Source organism: Rhinolophus sinicus, linkage group LG02, assembly GCF_036562045.2.
Source record: "Rhinolophus sinicus isolate RSC01 linkage group LG02, ASM3656204v1, whole genome shotgun sequence".
Lineage (NCBI taxonomy): Eukaryota > Metazoa > Chordata > Mammalia > Chiroptera > Rhinolophidae > Rhinolophus > Rhinolophus sinicus.
In genome coordinates, this window is record NC_133752.1 from 93529097 (window position 1) to 93549328 (window position 20232).

Consider the following 20232-nt stretch of genomic DNA (forward strand, 5'->3'; position numbering starts at 1 on the left):
AATAAAGTGGGTAAGTAGAAAAAAATTCTTAACTGATCTCATCTCTTGATATTTTGAAACTTTCACGTCACTGTTTACCGTGGGGGGTGGGGGTGGTAGAGGATCAATTAAATAAGCTAACAGAGAAAAGAAAAGCATTCATGATTTTGACCAGGTCCTAAAACCTTGGCAGTTACTAGATACCTAATTTTAGGTAAGACAATTCATTTCAATGGATGCATTATTAATCTAGGAATAATGCCTACCGACCATCATTCCCTTAAGAGGATTAAATGAGCTGACAAACATAAAGCACTTAGTATATTACTTAGCACAGAGTATTTAATAAACGTCAGTTCTATTGTCATTGAAAGAAAGGTAAATAAAACAACCAGTTCTTCATTTTCTATTCATTTTTTTTCTACTCATCACAGTTTTTACATGGACACAACCTGAAAATGTCAATTTTAAAATCACAGAATATGAGAGCTGAGAGGGATATTAGAGCTCACCTGGCCTGATATATCCATATTTGCCAAATGAGGAAAACTAAGGGCCAGAGGATCCCAGTGACCCAGACAAGGCGGCTGGGTTGAGAATGCAGATTCCCTGGGTCTTCCCAGGCAGGGTCCTCTAAACCCACTAAACATTCTGAACCACTTTCTGGTTCCTTGAAATGACAAAACATCAAATACGTGTTAAACAGCTAATAACAAACCAGAGGGACTCACCTCACTCTGCATCTTCTGAGCCTCCTTTGAAGCTTGATACGATGGTGTCTCAACAAATTCAAGCATCAATTTCCCCTTATTTTTCTCATATTCTTCTTTGTACTTAACCTTTATTGAAAACAGTATAAAAAGCATATGACGCTCACAAGCCCTTATGTAAATAAAGTAACATAAAGGAAATATGTCCAAAATTAATCATCCTACTGTCTTTCCCCGAAAATAAGACCTAGCCGGACCATCAGCTCTAATGCATCTTTTGGAGCAAAAATTAATATAAGACCCGGTCTTATTTTTATATAATATAAGATCGGGTCTTATATAATATAAGACAGGATATAATATAATATAATATAATATAATATAATATAATATAATATAATATAATATAATACCGGGTCTTACATTAATTTTTGCTCCAAAAGACGCCTTAGAGCTGATGGTCCAATTAGGTCTTATTTTTGGGGAAACACAGTATCTTCTAAAATCACATTTAGGTTGATCACTTGGTTCCCAGTGGTTAATGACATGGAACTAAAGTAAACAGGTTATAGAATATATATACAATTTTTAAGAAATAAAAATAACTTAGAACTACTAAATGATGCAGTTCTAGAACTTGTATCAAGTATTTAAATAGCTGAGATATATAGATATACATCATATATATGGGTTTATATCTGCATACATACATAGTATACACACACACCCATACATTTATACATAAAATACATACCCACATATATCCACACACATATATATACATATATGTATATATATATAGAGAGAGAGAGAAAGAGCGAGAGAGAGAGAGAGAGCGCGCGCAGAGCGCCCTGTGATAGCTTGGACTGTCTATCAGTAAATCATGAATGACAGGGAAAACACAGCTGTGATTCTCTATCTTTCTGTCAAAGAGAGGACAATGTTCTCTACGAATGCTGAATTTTTTCATCAACTTTGAGTAGAATACACACAGAACTTTTATGTAATTTCTTTCAGTTTCACTTGCATTATTTAATATCACACCATGAATTATTTATTCCAATTACAACCAATCCTTACCTTATTTCAGTTCATAAAATGATCGATATTTTTCATACACTAATAACAAAAACTAAACTTATATGGAAGCTATCAGAGTGATTGTCTTTTTTAGCACTATACCTTTTCAAATTAAATTCATAGAAAAGTTTTGATCATGATTCATTTCATTCAGAAATGTATTTTTATTAAAGTTTTTATGTTTAATAATTATGAAATTGTTTCTTAAGTTATATACAATAATGATAATTAAATCCAAAAGGAAATTTTCAATACTTAGAATTTTATGGTGGCAGAAAATATATCAAATTTTTAAATTCCTATTTATAGGCATATTTTTGTTTCAGAGAAGTATGATAGAATGACCAATGAAAATGTGTGAAGTATTAAAAACATAATGTATTAGAATAAAATTTTGTGGGAAAAATGAAATGAAAGAAAGAATGCAAAAAGAAAAAACTGTACATTTCCAAACCTCAAAGAAAAGCTGGTTCGTGTATTTTTTTAAATAAATGAGGATGGGTATTAAATCATTATGGAAATTATGTTCCACAGGATACATTTAAAAGAATGATATCGGGGCAGCCGGATGGCTCAGTTGGTTGGAGGGCAAGCTCTGAACAAAAGGGTTGCCAGTTCGATTCCCACATGGGCCAGTGAGCTGCGCCCTCCCCAACTAGATTGAAGGGCAATGACTTGGAGCTGATGGGCCCTTGAGAAACACACTGTTCTCCAACATTCCCCAATATAAATAAATACATACATACATACATACATACATACATACATAAAAGAATGATATAAAATTTAACTTAATAGATGCTGGAATGACATCTTTTGCAACTACTGAAACTCAGAATAAAAAATATATAGATATCAACTTTAAAATGTGCAAGGAAGAAGTTTTTTTTTTAATTTCTTTCAGGGAGTAAATAGAAGTTCACAGAAACATTAATGTAGCATACACTGGTAAGACAGTTTTCCTGTTTTAATATCACTTATAATTGAACTGAGAATTTGATCAACTTTCAGCCTGGAAAATCAGTTCGGCAGCTCAAAATGTACACTATAAAAGTACACAAATCAGTACATTATAAAAATTGAAATCACCATGAGATTTGATCATCTGATTCATGCATAAGTTTTAAATTGTGTGAAGTTCTTTATGTTATAAAACGTCTTTACATTGAAACATGGTTCAAACTTCCCCACATCAATAAACACGGAGAGGGTACAGTTTGAGATTTGGCGGAGCAATGGTCCCTTTCTCAGGTGCAGATGAGTCCCTTTTAGCAGCTACACATCCTCAGTCAAGGTGCACGGCAGGGAGAGCGCCTACCTGACTCTGGAGCATGGACGTGTCTTTGTGATGCTGGTGTTCCACAGAGTCCGCATCAAAATGATACAGTCCTTTGTTTTCCTCAAAAAGCTTTCTATACTCTCGCTAAAACAGAGAACATGAAAATCAATTCAGAATAAAAGAGGCTGATTAGAGTACGAAGGACTTAGGTACGCAAACCGAAAAACCACAAGCCAACAGAGCTGCAAAGCGGCTATCCAGTCCCCATCCGCAGTCAGCTGATTGTGTGGGCTTCTGACACTGAGATAAAGTGACAGCGTAAGAGGGACCGGTTCTAGGTAGTCATTGTGAATAGCATATGAAACAGTCAAGAGAAGCAGACGACAATTAGCTGTAAAGACAAGGTGAAAGACAGTCACAGCACTGGGGAGTGGCAATGGAAAAGCCAGTGACAGGACTAGAGTGAGCCGGCAAGGTGGGCAAGATAGAGGCAATCTGTCCTGCCCTTATCCTGGAACAGGAATGTGTGTAATAGTGTCTACAAGAGAGGAAAGAACAGAGGAAAGGAAAGCTAGAGGCAGAGAGAAAGAAAGTTGTATACAAGGGCTCAGCCATGAGGAAGATTGGTGGTCATAAGGAAAATGAGAGAGTGAGGAATAATTCAACTGATTTTCCTAAAAGGAGAAGGTAGGAGATGCCTGCCTATAAGAGGAATCTGGGTACAGATGGTTGAATTTTTAAGGTAAAGAAATTATTAAATTAAGACTACTATGTAAACATACAGACAGAAAGGTAAATTTGGAAGAGACCAGAATAGACAAGGACGCCAAATTTGGCAACTGTACCACTCTAAGTACAACAGGCAGCAGTAAGATGAAAATTACTTCATAATTCCTATCATTGGAGTTTGGACACTTACTTACTTTGCCCTATTTGGGAAAGATTTTTAGAGGTAAGTGGTAATTCTCAACGACTCAAGCCTGCAGAGGCTTAAACTAAAGTTGGTTGCTCGTTAGGCAAGGAGGATTTCAGTGAAAATGGCAATTTTGTGTAAAGTAGAAGCAGAGGTAAGCGGCATTTGAAAGAGAGCGGAAAAGTCCTGCCATAACAAAATTTGACATTGGGTGTTAGCAGGTGATCCAGCTATCTGGGAGTGAAACAGGAAGGCCCAGTGCCAGGGTAGGAGAGATGGAAGGATGCACATGACAACTGCTGTTCCAGAGGGACACACCTCTGGTTGCAGAGGCGCTTTCAGGCGACGAGGGCACCAAGATGTGTCCTCCAAAACTCTAACGAGAATAAAGTGAGGGACAAAAAGCCCCAGGATGCTCTTGAAAATTTCACATAGCACAGCTTGACTGAAGAGAACAAGTTCTCAATCTTGACTCCTCTGCTAATTAAAATAAAGTGAAATAAAAAATAATCTCAATATGCTTAGCGACTTTGTAATTTGATGAGAAGTTATTTTATAACATATGTTCATAAAATAATCATAAATTGAATGTTACAAGCTCAAACTTATTCCGGAATGAGTTAAAATCTATAACTAATAAAGCCTAGGATATTATGTCTGGAATAATGGATATGTACTGAGGAAAAGTCAGTTAGTACTGTCCCCAAGGCAATGATCTATTTTAGTTACAGAGAATAGCAGAAACTCCTATTTAAAAAAAAAAAATAATAATAAAGAAAACCTACTTGAAGAACTGCAAAAGAATTTTTAATACTTGCTGTTCCTTGTATAAGTCTCTGTTGCCTCCTAGTGGGAGTTTCTGACAGTAACACAATCCATATATTTTTAATTTATGCAAAGTTATAAAAGAAACTGAAAGCTACTAGAGCTCTGTTTTCCAGGAGAAAATGTTCCCTCAAAAATGTAATTAGTATGGCTGCACGAACTCATATGCACTAATTTCATTAGTGTTAAAATTAAAAAATTATGATTTATACCAAAGATATTTAGAGGTTTTTAAAAACAGCCATTTATAACAAATGGGCAAGTAATTTGGGCAGAATGTCTTTTTACTAAGCATTCTCTTAGTCAACTTTTAATAAAATTAAGTTGCCTTCATAAATCAACAAAATTCCAATTCTCTTTACATTAAAAATTAAAAGAATGCAATTCTAATGTACAATCAATTTGAACCAATGTGTTATCATACAACTTCAATAAATAGGTACTTCAGAGTAACACATTCATAGAGTCTTAAACTTTCTCTCCCATGAAGGAATCATTAAATCACAATTTTTCAACGGTGCAAAAAAGTCTAATCTAGGCAAAAGCACCATCTAAACAAAGTTTTAAACTTTATAAATGGTACATGAAATAAACGTAATATATGAGATTTTGCTGGGTTTTCTCTGTTGAAGACATGCTAGAAACAATTTATATTAAACTATGATTCTTTTTGCCACCATTATAAACCAAAGGTCAATATTGTTGAAAAGAAATATTGCCTATGAGTGTCATGCATTCTTCCAGCTACCAAATTTTAAACTACCCCCATGATATTTTTACTGGCTTATTTACATATGAATCCTTGTGTCCTAAGGAAATTTAAACCAAGTGTGGATGAGGAATAATCAAGGGCAAGATGCCAGCACAAAGATCAGAATAGATGCCAAAGACTGAACTTGAAGAAAGCAGCTCAAAGAATGGACACACACTGATTTTAGAAGCATACCTACGAGTCATGGAGGAAAACGTGAAACTGAAACATGAGCGCTGGAACAGGGGGACAGCATGACTTAAGTGTCCTGGGACTGAGTCTAATTCTAGGCCTGACAGTTCTCTAACTTTCATTCTCTGCTGAACAGACTGGACAGTATGACGGGCTGCTTTTCCTCCAAGGACCAGTGATAAAAAGAGATAAATAATTTAATTAATTAATTTAAAAATATCTGCGAGTATGAATTATTTACATGCACAATGCATGCCTGAAGGATGACAGCAGTGGTGGTGGTGGAGAAAGGAAGATTATAGCATAATGAACAGAAGTTTCAATACCTCAAAGCCAAGCATAGACATTTTTAAAGCTGAACTGAAGCTGCATCTCATTATTTCATTGGGAACCAGGTTTTGACTACAGGTTTTTAAATCCATGACTGTAGGCACATCTCCTGAAGACAACTCTTTTCACTTTTCCACATTCCTTGCCCAGCACAATTTTCCATCTGATCTGTACCTGGCCCAAAGCAGATAGTCAATAAATTTGGATAGTTTTGAGTGAGTGAGTGAGTGAGTGAGTGAGTAATTAAAATAGTCATAGAAATAACTTAAGGTCAAATTAAGAGTTCGTCATCACCATGGAACATTCTGAGATGTAAGAAATGGAGGCACAGGTGAGCCAGGTGAGAGTCAGTGACATCACTAAGTGTTTGAAACAGGTTTCAGGAGGTGAGTTCTGACGAAATGACCTCTTGGCAAGCATACCCAAGTATTTTCATCAGGACATGAAGAAATCAACCTCCTCTCCTGGTTGCATCAAAGAAAACATGGGAAACTTCACAAGACTAAATGTACTGTGTCAACATAAAAACCTTTAGGATTTATTTTCAGAGAAAATACAATTTTTTACGTTACTGAAACCTATTAAGACCCACACACTCTTCTCTGGCCTGCAGAAAATAAAATATGTCTGACTTAAGAGCCTGACCTTCAAGGGGCTTCAGTCGAATACAGATGAAGAAATGGGAAGAAGGCAGAAAGAATACTCGCCCAAACACTTTGAAGCGTAGGTGTTCAACAGGAAAGTTTGCGTTCAAGAGATACTAAAGAACTAGCAAAAAACAAACATACAAACAAAACCCAACCCTTTGCAAAGCAACAGCTTTGGTGGGATGGAAGCCAGCCGACCACTACTTTTCAGTGAGGTAGTTATTCCAGGAGCAGCGACGCCCAGGCACGCCTAAGGAAGCAGGTGCGCTCAGCTCGCTCGTGAGCGCTACAGGCATACTGGCTCCAGGGAGCCCAGGGACATCTACAGCTGCCATCAAACAACCTACTTACTCCACTGAGCATTTTGCTGACTTTCAAAGCATGGTCAAAAAACAAGGTCGGGAGATCTGAAACTGGATCATGCATATTTTCAATGTCTTTCTTGTACTTCACCTATGAAAATAACATGGGACAAAATACCATCTAGAAGAAAATATTATGCTCCTGCATTATTGCCATTACCATGTTTAACACATCCTCAAGAACTAGCTAGTGGAAAATTGACAGATGAATTTGCAAGTAGCCACTAGATGGTGCTCATTTACTACTAAATGAGTAAAAAAAAAAGTTATTTCTGGAGACCTGAAAATATTTTAATTAATTACTTTTATTGTTTATATATTCAAAAAGGGTGATGTTAACAGAATCAAGTAATTTTAACAGAAATTCTGCTTTCAAAACTTAAAGGGAATAGTAACTTTATTCTTTAGAAATTACTACCGTATTTCAATTATGCCTTGGGGCAATTGTAGGGCTTTTAAGTATTTTCCATGTTATTGCCATATACACCCTTTTTTTTTTACTAACTGCTTTGAAACTACAATAATGTTAGTAATCATAATAAAATATTAATAATACAAAATATATTGAGCACTTACTGTATGCCACTTTTCTAAACATGTTATATGCAGCGTATTTAATCTCCACAACCCCAGTAGGTAATTATTTTAAGAATCTCCATTTTACAGATGAGGAAATTGAGACACAGAAAGATGAAGGTATAATATTAAGAAAGGGAGCAGGCATTATGCTCGTTTCCTTTAAATATTAGGTTGGTGCAAAAGTAATTGCAGTTTTTGCAATTATTTTTAACCTTTTAAACAGCAATTACTTTTACACCAATCTAATATATTCTAACTCTATATGCTTTACATTTTTACCCACACAGAAAGAGAGAAAGAAAGAAAGAAAAAAAGAAAGAGAGAAAGGAAGAAAAAAAAAAAAGGAGGGAGGAAGGGAGGGAAGAAATCAGTTTGATATTCCAGTGGTCCTAAAAGACAGAAACACCCATTTCAGTTGCTGGTAACAAACAAAAGTTGGTTAACGAACACAAATAAAACAATACTTTCCATAAACACTAGTGAAAGTGAGATATACTACATCTGAGGGATATGACAGAAGTTGAAAGGTTTAAATGATCTAACAAAGCAACAATTCAACAATAATTAATACTTGAAAAGGTGGTATATACATCCTGTAACTATAGCAGAGTGATTAGTTTTTCTCCATGTTTCTGTTTTTCACTCTGACTAATTTTAATAAAAATTTGGCAAGTTTTCCTGTAAATTAAAACTTGATTATTTTTAAAAATACGAAATGAAAACAAATCTTGTGAAGGAGTTCACAGTATTTACACAATGGATAAAAAAGAAATTATAAGCCATTACAGATACAATTTCTGAAAATTTCTTTATGATAAACTACAATATACCAGGCAGCACTTTACAATAAGCCCCATTTTGTGGGCATAATTACATGACCACTAATTATGATAACTACACACTATTTTCTATACAACTGTAATATATTTCTACTCTTGATCAGATATAATAATTGTATTAGCAATACTATTCCTACTTATCAACTAATTAGTAATCAGTAACCATTAATAGTAAATTACAATAATACATTTTTCTCAAAAAAGTTTCAGGAAAATATGCTTTAATGTTTTCAAGTAAAATTGCTCCGTAATTATGTGATTTTGTTTAAGTATCAATAATTACAACACAGCCAATTCTGAGTAAACAAGAATCAAAAGATAGTGAAAATAATTTTCTATGAATTACCAGTCATGAGACACAAAGTAACTTACATTACTCGCCAGCTCTGTGGCAAGCTGATTTTGCTTAAAAGACACACTTTCAAGGGGATTGTAATGATGTTTCTTATCCTTCATTTCATTGTCAAATTTTTCTTTGTATTTAATCTGCCATGAAAGAAAAAACAGGATAAATTAAATAGCACATCTTTAAATTAAATAGCTTATCTTCAAGCTTTCAAAATAACATTTGATTTTTAATTAGATCAGATAAAAGCTACCTTAAAAACAAAAATGATAGCAAAGTTTAAATTCCGGGTATTTGCCCCTGTATAAAGCTTAATTAGGCATAAATTTTTTTACTAAAAAAACAACCTCTACTTGAGCATTGATCATAAATGCAATTAGGCATGAACTCAAGTCCTATTAACAAGAATTATGCAGTAAAATCTCAGGACTTTTAAAAGATTTCTATTTAATTTAAATATATCTAACATACAAGATTACATTAGTTTCAGGTGTACATCATAATTGTTCAACTTTTATATACCTAAAGAAATAATCACCATGACAAGTCCAGCAACCATCTGACGCTGTCCCACGCTATCACAGTATTATTGACTATTCCCCCATGCTGTACATGACATCCCCATGACTTATTTGTTTTACACCTGGAAATTTGAACCTCTTAATTCCCCTTTAGCTTTTTACCCCTTTTTAAATTTTTCAATTACAGTTGACATTCAATATTATTTTATATTAATTTCAGATATACAGCATTGTGGTTAGACATTTAAATAATTTAAAAAGTGACCCCCTAACTAGTCTAGTACCCACCTGGCACTACACATAGTTATTTCCATTTTATTGACTATATTTTCTATGCTGTACTTTACATCCCCAAACTTATTTTGTAACTACCAATTTGTATTTCTTAATCCCTTCACCTAAAATCTCAGGATTTTTAAATGTCACTTTCCATTTCTGCATTACTATAATCTATGGTCAATTAGAAATTTAGACCAAAAATGAATTAAAGTTGCCACATTTAAAAAAGGGATCTTAAACACCAGAATTTGAATATGAATTTTCCTGAGGTAATTATTCCAAATACAGGACATGGTTTGTACCACAGTTTTTCTCATCATTTCCCATTTATTCAAAAATTCATTTTTAGGGACTACATTTTCTGAAATGTCCTGAGTCTAATCAATGTCATTTTTTCATTTCTCTGTTTTTACTCCCTATTTGTATTCAGCACCAAAACTCTCTAATATTCACTCTATATTATTTTTCTCTTGTCTTAAGTAGTCTTAGGGCAACGAAAGAAAAGATTATCAAGCTATTCTGGAAAACTGTATTTTTCTCCATGGATAAATATGTGAATATATGTTGTGATAATTAATAGAATATAAATACAAGTTCTTTACCAAAAACAAACAGAAAAAACTACCTACTCAAATCTCAGACCCTCTTTGATTCTGGTAGCCGGGAAAGGATGCACAGACTTCAAAAGCAAAAGTAAGCTGTTGTGTTCTCTTATAATATTTTTACAATATTATAATTCTTACAATATTTTGTTTTCTTACAATATTCTCTTACTGCACCACTAGCCATACATCTTAAGGTTGTGCCTTAAAGTTTTTATTAAGAAGCAATTTATGGATGGCTATTTTAATTGAGTGTGTATTGGGTGACGGTCTCTCTCAGGGACACACGTCTGGAACCTATGGGAGAGAGCTAGTGAAAATCTTGGTGGGAATACAGTTGGAAAATATTTCAAGATGGTTTATAGGAAACAGTTTTTGTTGTGGTTCCATCTGCTAATAATAATTTACTGATGTTCATATTGCCTTGTAAATTCAAGCAAAACCTCAATTATGCTAATTAATTGGTAAGACCACTCTAAAACAAGAAAAACTCTTTAAAAAAAATATTATTTTATGTCTTGAAATCAGGGACAATATCACCAATGGAGTAAATTGAGATCTCATTCACTATTTTCCACAGTAGCTGGCACAAAGCAAAGGTTTCCCCCACTTGATCCTTCCTAAACACACAGTTCTATTGCTTACTTACTGTTTCTGCATCTTCTACACCTCTCTGCTATGGCACTTTTCACAGTATTTTAATCAGTGCTTTTGTCTCTAGGTTTTTAGTGCTTAAGGGGTATCGCTCAACAATGATGATGTACGCTCTTAACTGACTTCCTTCCACTTGAATGGCAGTGCTGACTGGGCCAGCCACCAGCACTCTCGACTTACTGAGTAAAGCATTCTGACTGACAGCCACGGTACCCTGAACACTCTCAGCTGGTAGCTATTTAACTAATTGATCCTGCTATGGAATGTGGCCTCGCATCAGGCTTTGCCTCAGTGATTCACAGTCTCCAACCCCAGGCACCATGAGTGTCTCCGTTATGTAGGTTATTAGCGTGGCAAATACAGGTTGCACGATCCTTGCGCACAGAAAGCCCAGCGTACTGTCTCTTGGCGCACCCAGTAGGTAGTCCCAAAGCAACGATGTATTGGTAAGACCAAGACGTAGGCCACACGGAGCAGGTGTTACTTGGAAATTCACCTGACAAATACTCATCTGTCATTAAACCCGGCACTTGCTCTTCCTGAGTAAAGGTGTATTTCTGAAAGGCAATAACCAATCCACGTTGAAATGATTCCTTCCTTCCTCTGTCCATTAAACATTGAGCCTGTGTTGAGTTCCTACCTGAGGCTGGGAATATGACCCAGCTGCACTCCGTCAAGACTGAAGTCAGTCATCTCTTGTAAAAGCAAATCTGATTGAATCACCCTCACACTTAAAAATGGTTTAAAAGTAAGCTCCAGCACTTCTGCTGCCATTAGGTATGTTGTTGTAGCTTGCTAAGAGTCAGAGTTTGTCCCTAATCCTATTTATGCTAGTTGTACTTATTATAGTTACATTTATTTTAATATTTCAAACACTGGTAAATTTACTGGTAAGAGAATTATTATTTCCATGAAAATGATGTTATTTCTATGAGAGACTTAATGACGGCAATTCCCTAGAAAGAAATTGTTGTCAAATTAGGGGTAGTCAAGACAACCAGAAAAGTCAGGGGCACAGGGTATAAATAATCTAGAAGGTTCTAGAACTCAGAGCAACACTATATCTTCAACAAAATGTCTTTCAAAATGCAAATCACAGACAATTCAGTGTGAGTATGGTTTGCAAGAAAAACAACACAAAACGCCAAACCAAAGATTTGATTTAGTAAAGAAAAGACTTGTCACTACATCAAAAAGTTGGTGAATAAATGAACACAGATGTGTTTTGTGTTAAAATAGCTTTGTAATAGATTTTGATAAGAACTTTATCTTTGAAGATTTCTACCATTGTTATGCATTAGGCTATACACCTTAAAATTTGAATTTTAAAAAGCTGTCTAACTTTTCCAGGTTATTTCTGTAGCATGAGATTAATTATTTAAAGTACACCTGTCATTCATATCCTTCTAATGAATATAATAATAGGCAAAGTGTTGTGAATTTTTTCTTATTCTAACCTGCAGTAAGTAACTGTATGATTTGATATAAAAGTGCTAAGGCAAAAAAAAATGCAAGAATTTCCCTCATTAGTTAAACACAAAGTAAAATAACAACATTATATTTAAAAAAATACATTTACCAGACACTGACACCCACCTGTTTGTTACCTATTTCTGTAAGATTTGCACATAAGTGAACTAAGAAAATAGCCGAATGGTTTAAACGGCTCCCATCACTCACCTTCTGACTGGTTCACTCATGAACCACACATGAGCACACCCACCATTCTATCTTATCTTCAACCCACAGTTCACACATCTGAGTGTGTACCTCTTTCATGCACACTCTCATCTCCTAAGGGATCAAGGCAATACTTTCCTCTGATTATAACTGGTGACTCAACCATGGCACAAAGGATCTCCCTTCCAGTTTTAAGACCATTTGAGACAGAAAGGGGTGCTGGGTAACTCTGCCATGATTTTAAGACACTGTTATTTCTCATACCTAAATCAATGATTTTGGAAACAAATGAAAAGCACTTACACCTATTTGTTTACATTATGAATATCATACTAACTGTCCTGATTATCTACCAATTTTTTAAAAATATAGGATAGGTATATAGGATCAAATCATAAACATTTTATAAAGAATTTAACAGGTTTAGCAGGGCTTCTAGAGGCCCGTACCTGGAGAAAATACTGGCGCTGCTAACTACAATGGTATAACTTACACCAGTTCCTCGGAACTGCATCTGGACAAAGCAGTGTCAGCAGTCCGAAGCTGGACTTTTAAACCCAGGAGTTCAAAGCTTTCCCCACGAGGGGTGTCGGGCTTCATGACATCATCTATGGCTCAGGTTCACAAAGAGCCAAAAAAGGCAGGAATAAAGCAGACCCTGAATGAAAGCTTTTCATCATAGCCATAGAAACAAATGTTAGGAAAGAAATGGAAAATTTGAGTATATTTTCCAAAAATAAGTATACTTTAATTATCAGTGAAAAGGAAAAGTAAACAACACAATGCCACATATCTGTAGGCATCAATTCCTTCCAGTTTGGGATAAACCGGTGCTAAACACTGTCAATTCAGAAAGTGTAAACAGATTTTTATGTAGAACTTGCCATAAAATTAGTACTACTTTTGCATCTGAATGTTAGACAAAATATCCCTGCCCTCATTTTCATAACAAAATAATATGTGTCTGACTTTGCACCAAATCTGGATGATCTAGAGAAATTTAATTGGTCTACATATATTTATTGAAGCCAAATACATGCCATCCATTCTACAATGGCGGGTTATATGCATATAAATCCCATCCCCATGGAGCCTGCTATGTGGTGAGTGAAGTAGATATTTAAAACACACATATATATGTATGATGATTAAAAATTATGTTAAGAACTATAAAGAAAAAGAACAGAGACAGTCATACAATTTAAATTGGCAAGTCAAGGACATTTAAGCCAATACTTGGATGTAAGAAGGTTGGTGGAGAGAGTACTTGCCAGGAAGTACTCCAAACAGACATTCTCCAAACCAATGACTATCCCTTACAATTTAAAAACAATACTTATTACTAAATTTTAGCAGCAATCTAAAATATAATTTTCTTATCAATATAGCAAATGTAATTTCTAGAGCAAATACTAATTATAAATATGAAAATCTTCCTTGATATTACAAAACTAAAGAATTCTATTCATCACATAGACAAATTCCAATACATTAAGATGATACATGAATATATTAACAAATGAACTGCTCTTCGAAGAAGTTTTTGAAGTGATGACTTTGTTATTGCACTTACATTTGAGATACTTGTAAATACCCAATCTTTTTATGTTGGCACATGAGATTTACTTTTATTTCTTTTTACTGATTTTCTTTTACTAATTATTTGACCATAATTTTCTGTCCTTCCGTAAGTTTTTAAAAAGGCAACTTTACCACTATGGGAGCAAAGCTACTGTACATAGGAAGGGTTTGGTATGTGTCTCCTTTACCTTTTCTGGGTTCAATCCCACAGAGCTCAATTTACAGGTCAAATGGGAGAATTCTGCTCACTCACTTTCTCATTCTCATCTTTTCATCGGGCAGGTCTTATCAGTCCGTGCAGTGAGCACGGCCTTGTCACCACCTTCTCTCTCGCAATCCCCTCGGGCGCTATCTTGCTTTTTCCTTCCTGTATCCTGCCTCTGTTCCCCTGCTTATTGCATTGCTAAATCACTTCCCCTTTCTGTATTTATTTGTGGGCCTTGAGGGCTCTTGTATTCACAGTCTGCCATTAGTATAAAGCAAGAGAATATGTGATCTTCAACGTTGTCAATGAAAATAAGAAACTATCCATTCTGCCCGTTTCACCTGAAAAGACAAATGAACATCCTGAGTTCATTCCAGAAGTCCTATATATTCATCTCCCCAGTGTTCCCCTTTTCTGATGAGTTGATACACCAGGAAATGAGTAAGAATGTCATGAAAAAGTAAAGATGATAGTTATAACTTGAAAATTACCATCTACTTAAGTATCTGATCATACAGTTGCTAATGATTTGAGATTTATTTTTTTTTAATCTGCCTAAAAACCCACGTGGGAGACTAACGGTACGATTTTTGGTGACTGAATTTGAAATGTGAAAATGAAAGCTCAAATACCAAAACTTTTTCTAAGGACTCTCAAATAAGATTTGTAAAGGAGGGAGCTAAGACCGGCATCTAAGAGCCAGTGTTACTATTCCTGCTTCATTCTGTATGTGAATTCATGTCAAAAGGTAAAGTGGAACACTATTCTGCATAGCTACTATAAAATTATTCCTATGAAATTATGCAGTGTTTCTATGGCCCAGGCAGCATTTTCAGGGCTTTACTCCCAGTAATTCATTTAACCCTCACAAGAACCAAACCAAAAGTAGGTACTGTCGTCATCCCCATTTTATCAATGGGGAAAGTGCAGGTGGAGAAATTACACGATTTGTCACAGGGCACTCAGCTAGCAAGCAGCTGAGCACCAGGAGTTTAATTCAAGCAGTCTGGCTCCCAAGCCCATTTTCTTTTTTTTTTTTTTCTTTTTTTTTTTTTTTTTATTAAATTTATTGGGGTGACAATTGTTAGTAAAATTACATAGATTTCAGGTGTACAATTCTGTATTACATCATCTATAAATCCCATTGTGTGTTCATCACCCAGAGTCAGTTCTCCTTCCATCACCATATATGCGATCCCCTTACCCTCATCTCCCACCCCCACCCCCGGGCCCCCTTACGCTCTGGCAACCACTAAACTATTGTCTGTGTCTATGAGTTTCTGTTTCTCATTTGTTTGTCTTGTTCTTTTGTTGTTTTGGTTTATATACCACATATCAGTGAAATCACATGGTTCTCTGCTTTTTCTGTCTGACTTGTTTTGCTCAGCATTACTCTCTCAAGATCCATCCATGTTGTCACAAATGTTCCTATATCATCTTTTCTTACAGCCGAATAGTATTCCATTGTGTATATATACCACAACTTCTTTATCCATTCATCTATCGAAGGACATTTTGGTTGTTTCCATGTCTTGGCCACCGTAAACAAAGCTGCAATGAACATTGGAGCACACGTGTCTTTATCTCTAAATGTTTTCAGATTTTTTGCCAAGCCCATTTTCTTATCTACTCAACCAAACCGTACTACTTTTCTAGAATCTGCTGCTTCTCCTATACAATTGAGGGGGAAAGTCTTTGCCCCCAGAGAAGGCTGAAATTGTAAGAAGTCCGGTAGCTATGCTGGAAATCTAAAGCAATACCAGCAGGGCTCCCAAGTATGTGCCAATACACCCCGCCTCTTCGACAGGCACTGCGTGGATTGAGAAGAGATTGGAGTCTCAGCCCTTCTTGGCCCTTGAGAATGTCACCCAGATGGGCCCCTAATTTCTTAGCGCATTAGGAGCCTCCTGAGTTACAAAATTGTTTTGTTAGTGAAAGTGACTTATAAACTGTGAAACCATTAATAAGAGGCAAAACAATTCATGTAAAACAATTAGATTTAGGCGTCTCTCATTCACCCTTTCTCTCTGCCTCATTTTCACCCCCACAACCAGCAAGTCTCTTCAGGTTCTGGTCACTTTATGAGTGGATTATCACAGTAACATTACCAGCTGGCCTCTGGGATTTTTGCCTCTTGTGAGTGAGCCTTTCCTGCACAGTGTTGCCACATGAACCTTCCTTAAAAAGTATTTTCTTCATAGTGCTTGTAAAATTTTCTTACCTTCAAGTAGAGGCTACTTGAGAGACAACAGTGGTGAGAAGTAGTACTGATGATTCCTTTCCTAAACTCAACTCTAAAAGGCTCCCGGTTATTACGTTCCAAAATCACTTTCCTTTTTACTTTTTCTTTTATAGAACACACTATTCCTACGAGGCTCTGTAAGTATGGCCTATCCTCCAAATGAATTCAACATGGACCCATTAACTATCACACAGCTTCTCAACTCCTCCCAAATGCATGTTTATGACCCTCATCTCCTTGCCAGGTCATCTGCATCTGTCAGAACTATCTCCTCTGTCATGCATGATCCCAACCTCTATTTGGGGGTCTTCCCCCAAGCAGACTTTTCTCTCCCTTTAAATCCGACTTAGCGCAAATCTACCTCCTACATGCACCTTCCTAATTACACCACCCCTGCTGATGTGTCCTCCACACTCACAAGATGAGATGGGTGTAAGTAACATTTTGTTTTTACTTTTTTTGGGCATTTCCCTTTCTACAAACAAACTTGAGCATCTTTTTCAACGTCTATCAGCTATTTATATTTGCTCTTCTGTGAACTGTCGCCTCTTTTGCTCATTTTTCTATGGGGCAGTTACTCTTTTTCTTTTCAATATGAAAGAAGTTTTGTATATTCTAGATATTAAAATGTTCTCATCATATGCATTACAAATACTTTTCCAAATATTTTAAGACCACTGATCTTTTTATATTTTAAAAAACTATCCTTAGACACTTCCTTCTCCATATAAACTCTAACTTATTTAATTTAATTCAAATATTTAATATTATTCAACATTTTTAAAAGCCTGTTTGGAATCTAATAGGAATTGCATGAAATTTTGAAAAGTAATTTGGGAAGAATTAACATGTTTATGATATTGAGGATTGAGACTCCTGAGATCATAGTAGGTCTTTTTATTTGTTCAGATATTATTTTATGTTCTTCAGTGAGATTTTATAGCTTTCTTCAGTTACAGCTCTCCGTTCTGAAATGTAATTAAGACTTTTGCAACTTGAAGAGTGGATATTTTCAAAGTTGACAACACTACAAATCTATGAAACTTACTGTTTTATATCATTATGTTAACTTTGCAAATGATGTATTTCTCCATTGAAATAATTTTAAATTTTTACACAGTAAAGCACACCTAACTATTCTTTTATAGCTTCTACGTCTCTGGTCTTATTTAAAAACAACTCTGTTAACCCTGTTTGGTATATATAGTCTCATGGATTTTCTTTTTATGATTTTAAAATTATCTTATTGTTTACATTCACATATTTAATCCATCTGGAATTCATTTTTTATATGGTTTAAGATTCAGGTCCAATTTTATTTTTATCCTGATGGATGGCCAGTTATGTCAGCACCATTTATTAGCTAATCCAACTTTTTCCCACTGACTTGAACCAACACTTTTATCATATATTAAATTCTTATACATAATGGAATCTATTTCAGGATTCCCTATTCCATCCTACTGATTATTTTATCTCTTACTACACCAATTCCATATTGATTTAATTCCAGTGGTTTTATATTATGTTATGGTAACTCATAACCTAAGTTTTCCTTCACTGGTCTTCATTTTTGTACTTTTAAAGGCTATTCTCAGGCATTTCCTTTCCATTCAAACTCTAAGATCATTTTATCCATATTTTTTTTAAAAGCCCTATTGGAGTCTAATTGAAATTGCATGACATTTATATATTAATTTAGGGAGAACCAAAATTTTTATCTATTGAGACTTTCAACCAAAAACATGGTATGTCTTGGTACTTTTTCAGATCTTTTTTGAGGTTCTTCAATAACATGTCAAAGTTTTTTCATTTTCATCACTCTTTTTTAGTTCACGATTAAACTTAAGCATTTATAAATGAAGAAATTAATATTTTATTACTAAGCTAAAATTGTGTTTTGTGTGTGTGTGTGTGTGTGTGTGTAGACAGATACATAGAAATCTAATTATCTGGTATTTCCACTGCTAAATTCTAGAAATCCTGGGAAATGTGATAATATAGCTAAACTCATCAGAATAAGTTAGATTGGAGTCAAGAGAAAAGAAAACTTTGTTTTATGCTTAAATTGGACTTATTATTTTCCCTTACTGGAATTTATAATTGCAATCCTATCTAAAATGGTTTCAGAAACATTATCTTTGCATGTTGTTGCAATTAAAGATACTATCTAAAATGAAATATTTTCCTGTGCTACTAGAAACAAAATCTCTGAATAAAATAATTGTGAAATCATCACTGGAGTCTTACTTGACTGGAAAGTTTAGAAGCTTCCACAGCATGTTCAAAATCTGGTCTTCCAATTACAGCGGGCTCTTTATTCGTTAGTCCTTGCCCTTTCTTGTACTCTGCCTAAAATGAATAAATAAGAGAATGTTGAATATTTCTCTTCCCAAGGAAGAATTTAGCTAAAATAAAACATAAAAGACCCTCAGTCCATAAAAAATACTCCTTACAACTCACCAAATCCTGAAATGCTGACAGCTACAGAATTGATTTTATAGTATGGTTATTTAAATAAATTGAACTTTTCTGTAGTAAAATAACTACTAATTTTGAGTCATGTATCCAGTCATCATCTTCATTGTGTTTATATATAAACACTGAAAAAAATTAGAGGAAATTTCTGGATAATTGAGATCCCGCATTCTGCATACAGATAGCTCTTACGGCTTTGTTTAGTCTCAGGAACTGATCTAACCCTGTTAGATTAACACACCGTTGAATTCAGGAAATAATTATTGATTTTTAAGGTGATGACAACTTATGTTATTCAAATATCTGGTTCGAGTTAAGTCATCATTTTAAACTAGGGTTTTAGGTATGGTCCCGTAAAATGGTATTAGCCAGGGAGGATATCTTAGAGAAAGTAAGACACAGCCATGATGAGCGAGAAATACACAAGAGTCAATGTGGGCAGAAGAGAGTCTGCGCAATTTATAGCAATACGATAAGAGCAAGATCCAGTGAAGTTATATGGGACAGGGTGAGGTAAGAAATACTATGGGACCAGATGACTGACAATCTTGCTATCAAGCTGAGGCATTTAACTGCTATCTTATATCAAACAGTACTTACTGCTCTAAGCTATGATAATACTTGCCGTAAGTCAAGTCAAGTTTGGGCAGCTTCCACATAAACCCGAACAATTTACATAGTCAAATAACTTACATAGTTAAAAAATTGAGATATCATTCATTCAAATTGATAAATTTCACTCATTAAATTAACCATTAAACCACCAAAGCCATGCCTCATCTCCTGCAAAGATAAGAAATCATTTCTGCAGATAAGAAAGAGAGATTACGTTGCTTATGATCTTGGAGATCTGAGTTGCCATCTTGATGTCTGGTCTGTCGAGCTTCGCACTATACACGTGGGTGTCCTGCACATCTTTTCTGTAAGAAATCTGAACAAAGAGACAGTTTTGATTAAAAAAAAATAAGTTAGTAATTCCATATAGCTACTAGCCTTAATGTCCATAACATTATTTATCCTTATCATAATCACCTTAAAAAGACTACTCACCATAAGCTGGGTTTTTTCATTTTTTATACCCAACAGTTTATTTGGATAGAAATATTCTCTTTTTACTATACCTATGCTTTACTAACATTATTACATGTGAAATGAATT

At 34.9% G+C, this 20232-nt stretch overlaps 1 protein-coding gene across 10 annotated transcripts in view; it reads right to left on the reverse strand.

Moving 5' to 3' along the window:
- NEBL (nebulette) overlaps positions 1–20232 on the reverse strand; it is a 341852-nt gene that overhangs the window by 62455 nt on the left and 259165 nt on the right. For 7 of the 10 annotated variants that reach the window (XM_074324852.1, XM_074324851.1, XM_074324856.1 and 4 more), the window contains 6 exons: positions 19904–20005; positions 18847–18948; positions 8859–8972; positions 7058–7159; positions 3088–3192; positions 711–818 (listed from right to left, as the gene is read on the reverse strand). The exons of 2 other annotated variants lie outside the window; for them this stretch is intronic. In XM_074324852.1, the coding sequence (XP_074180953.1) occupies positions 711–818; positions 3088–3192; positions 7058–7159; positions 8859–8972; positions 18847–18948; positions 19904–20005 (633 nt within the window). The remainder of the gene's footprint in view (positions 1–710; positions 819–3087; positions 3193–7057; positions 7160–8858; positions 8973–18846; positions 18949–19903; positions 20006–20232) is intronic. One more of the 10 variants, XM_074324854.1, reaches the window with a different exon arrangement.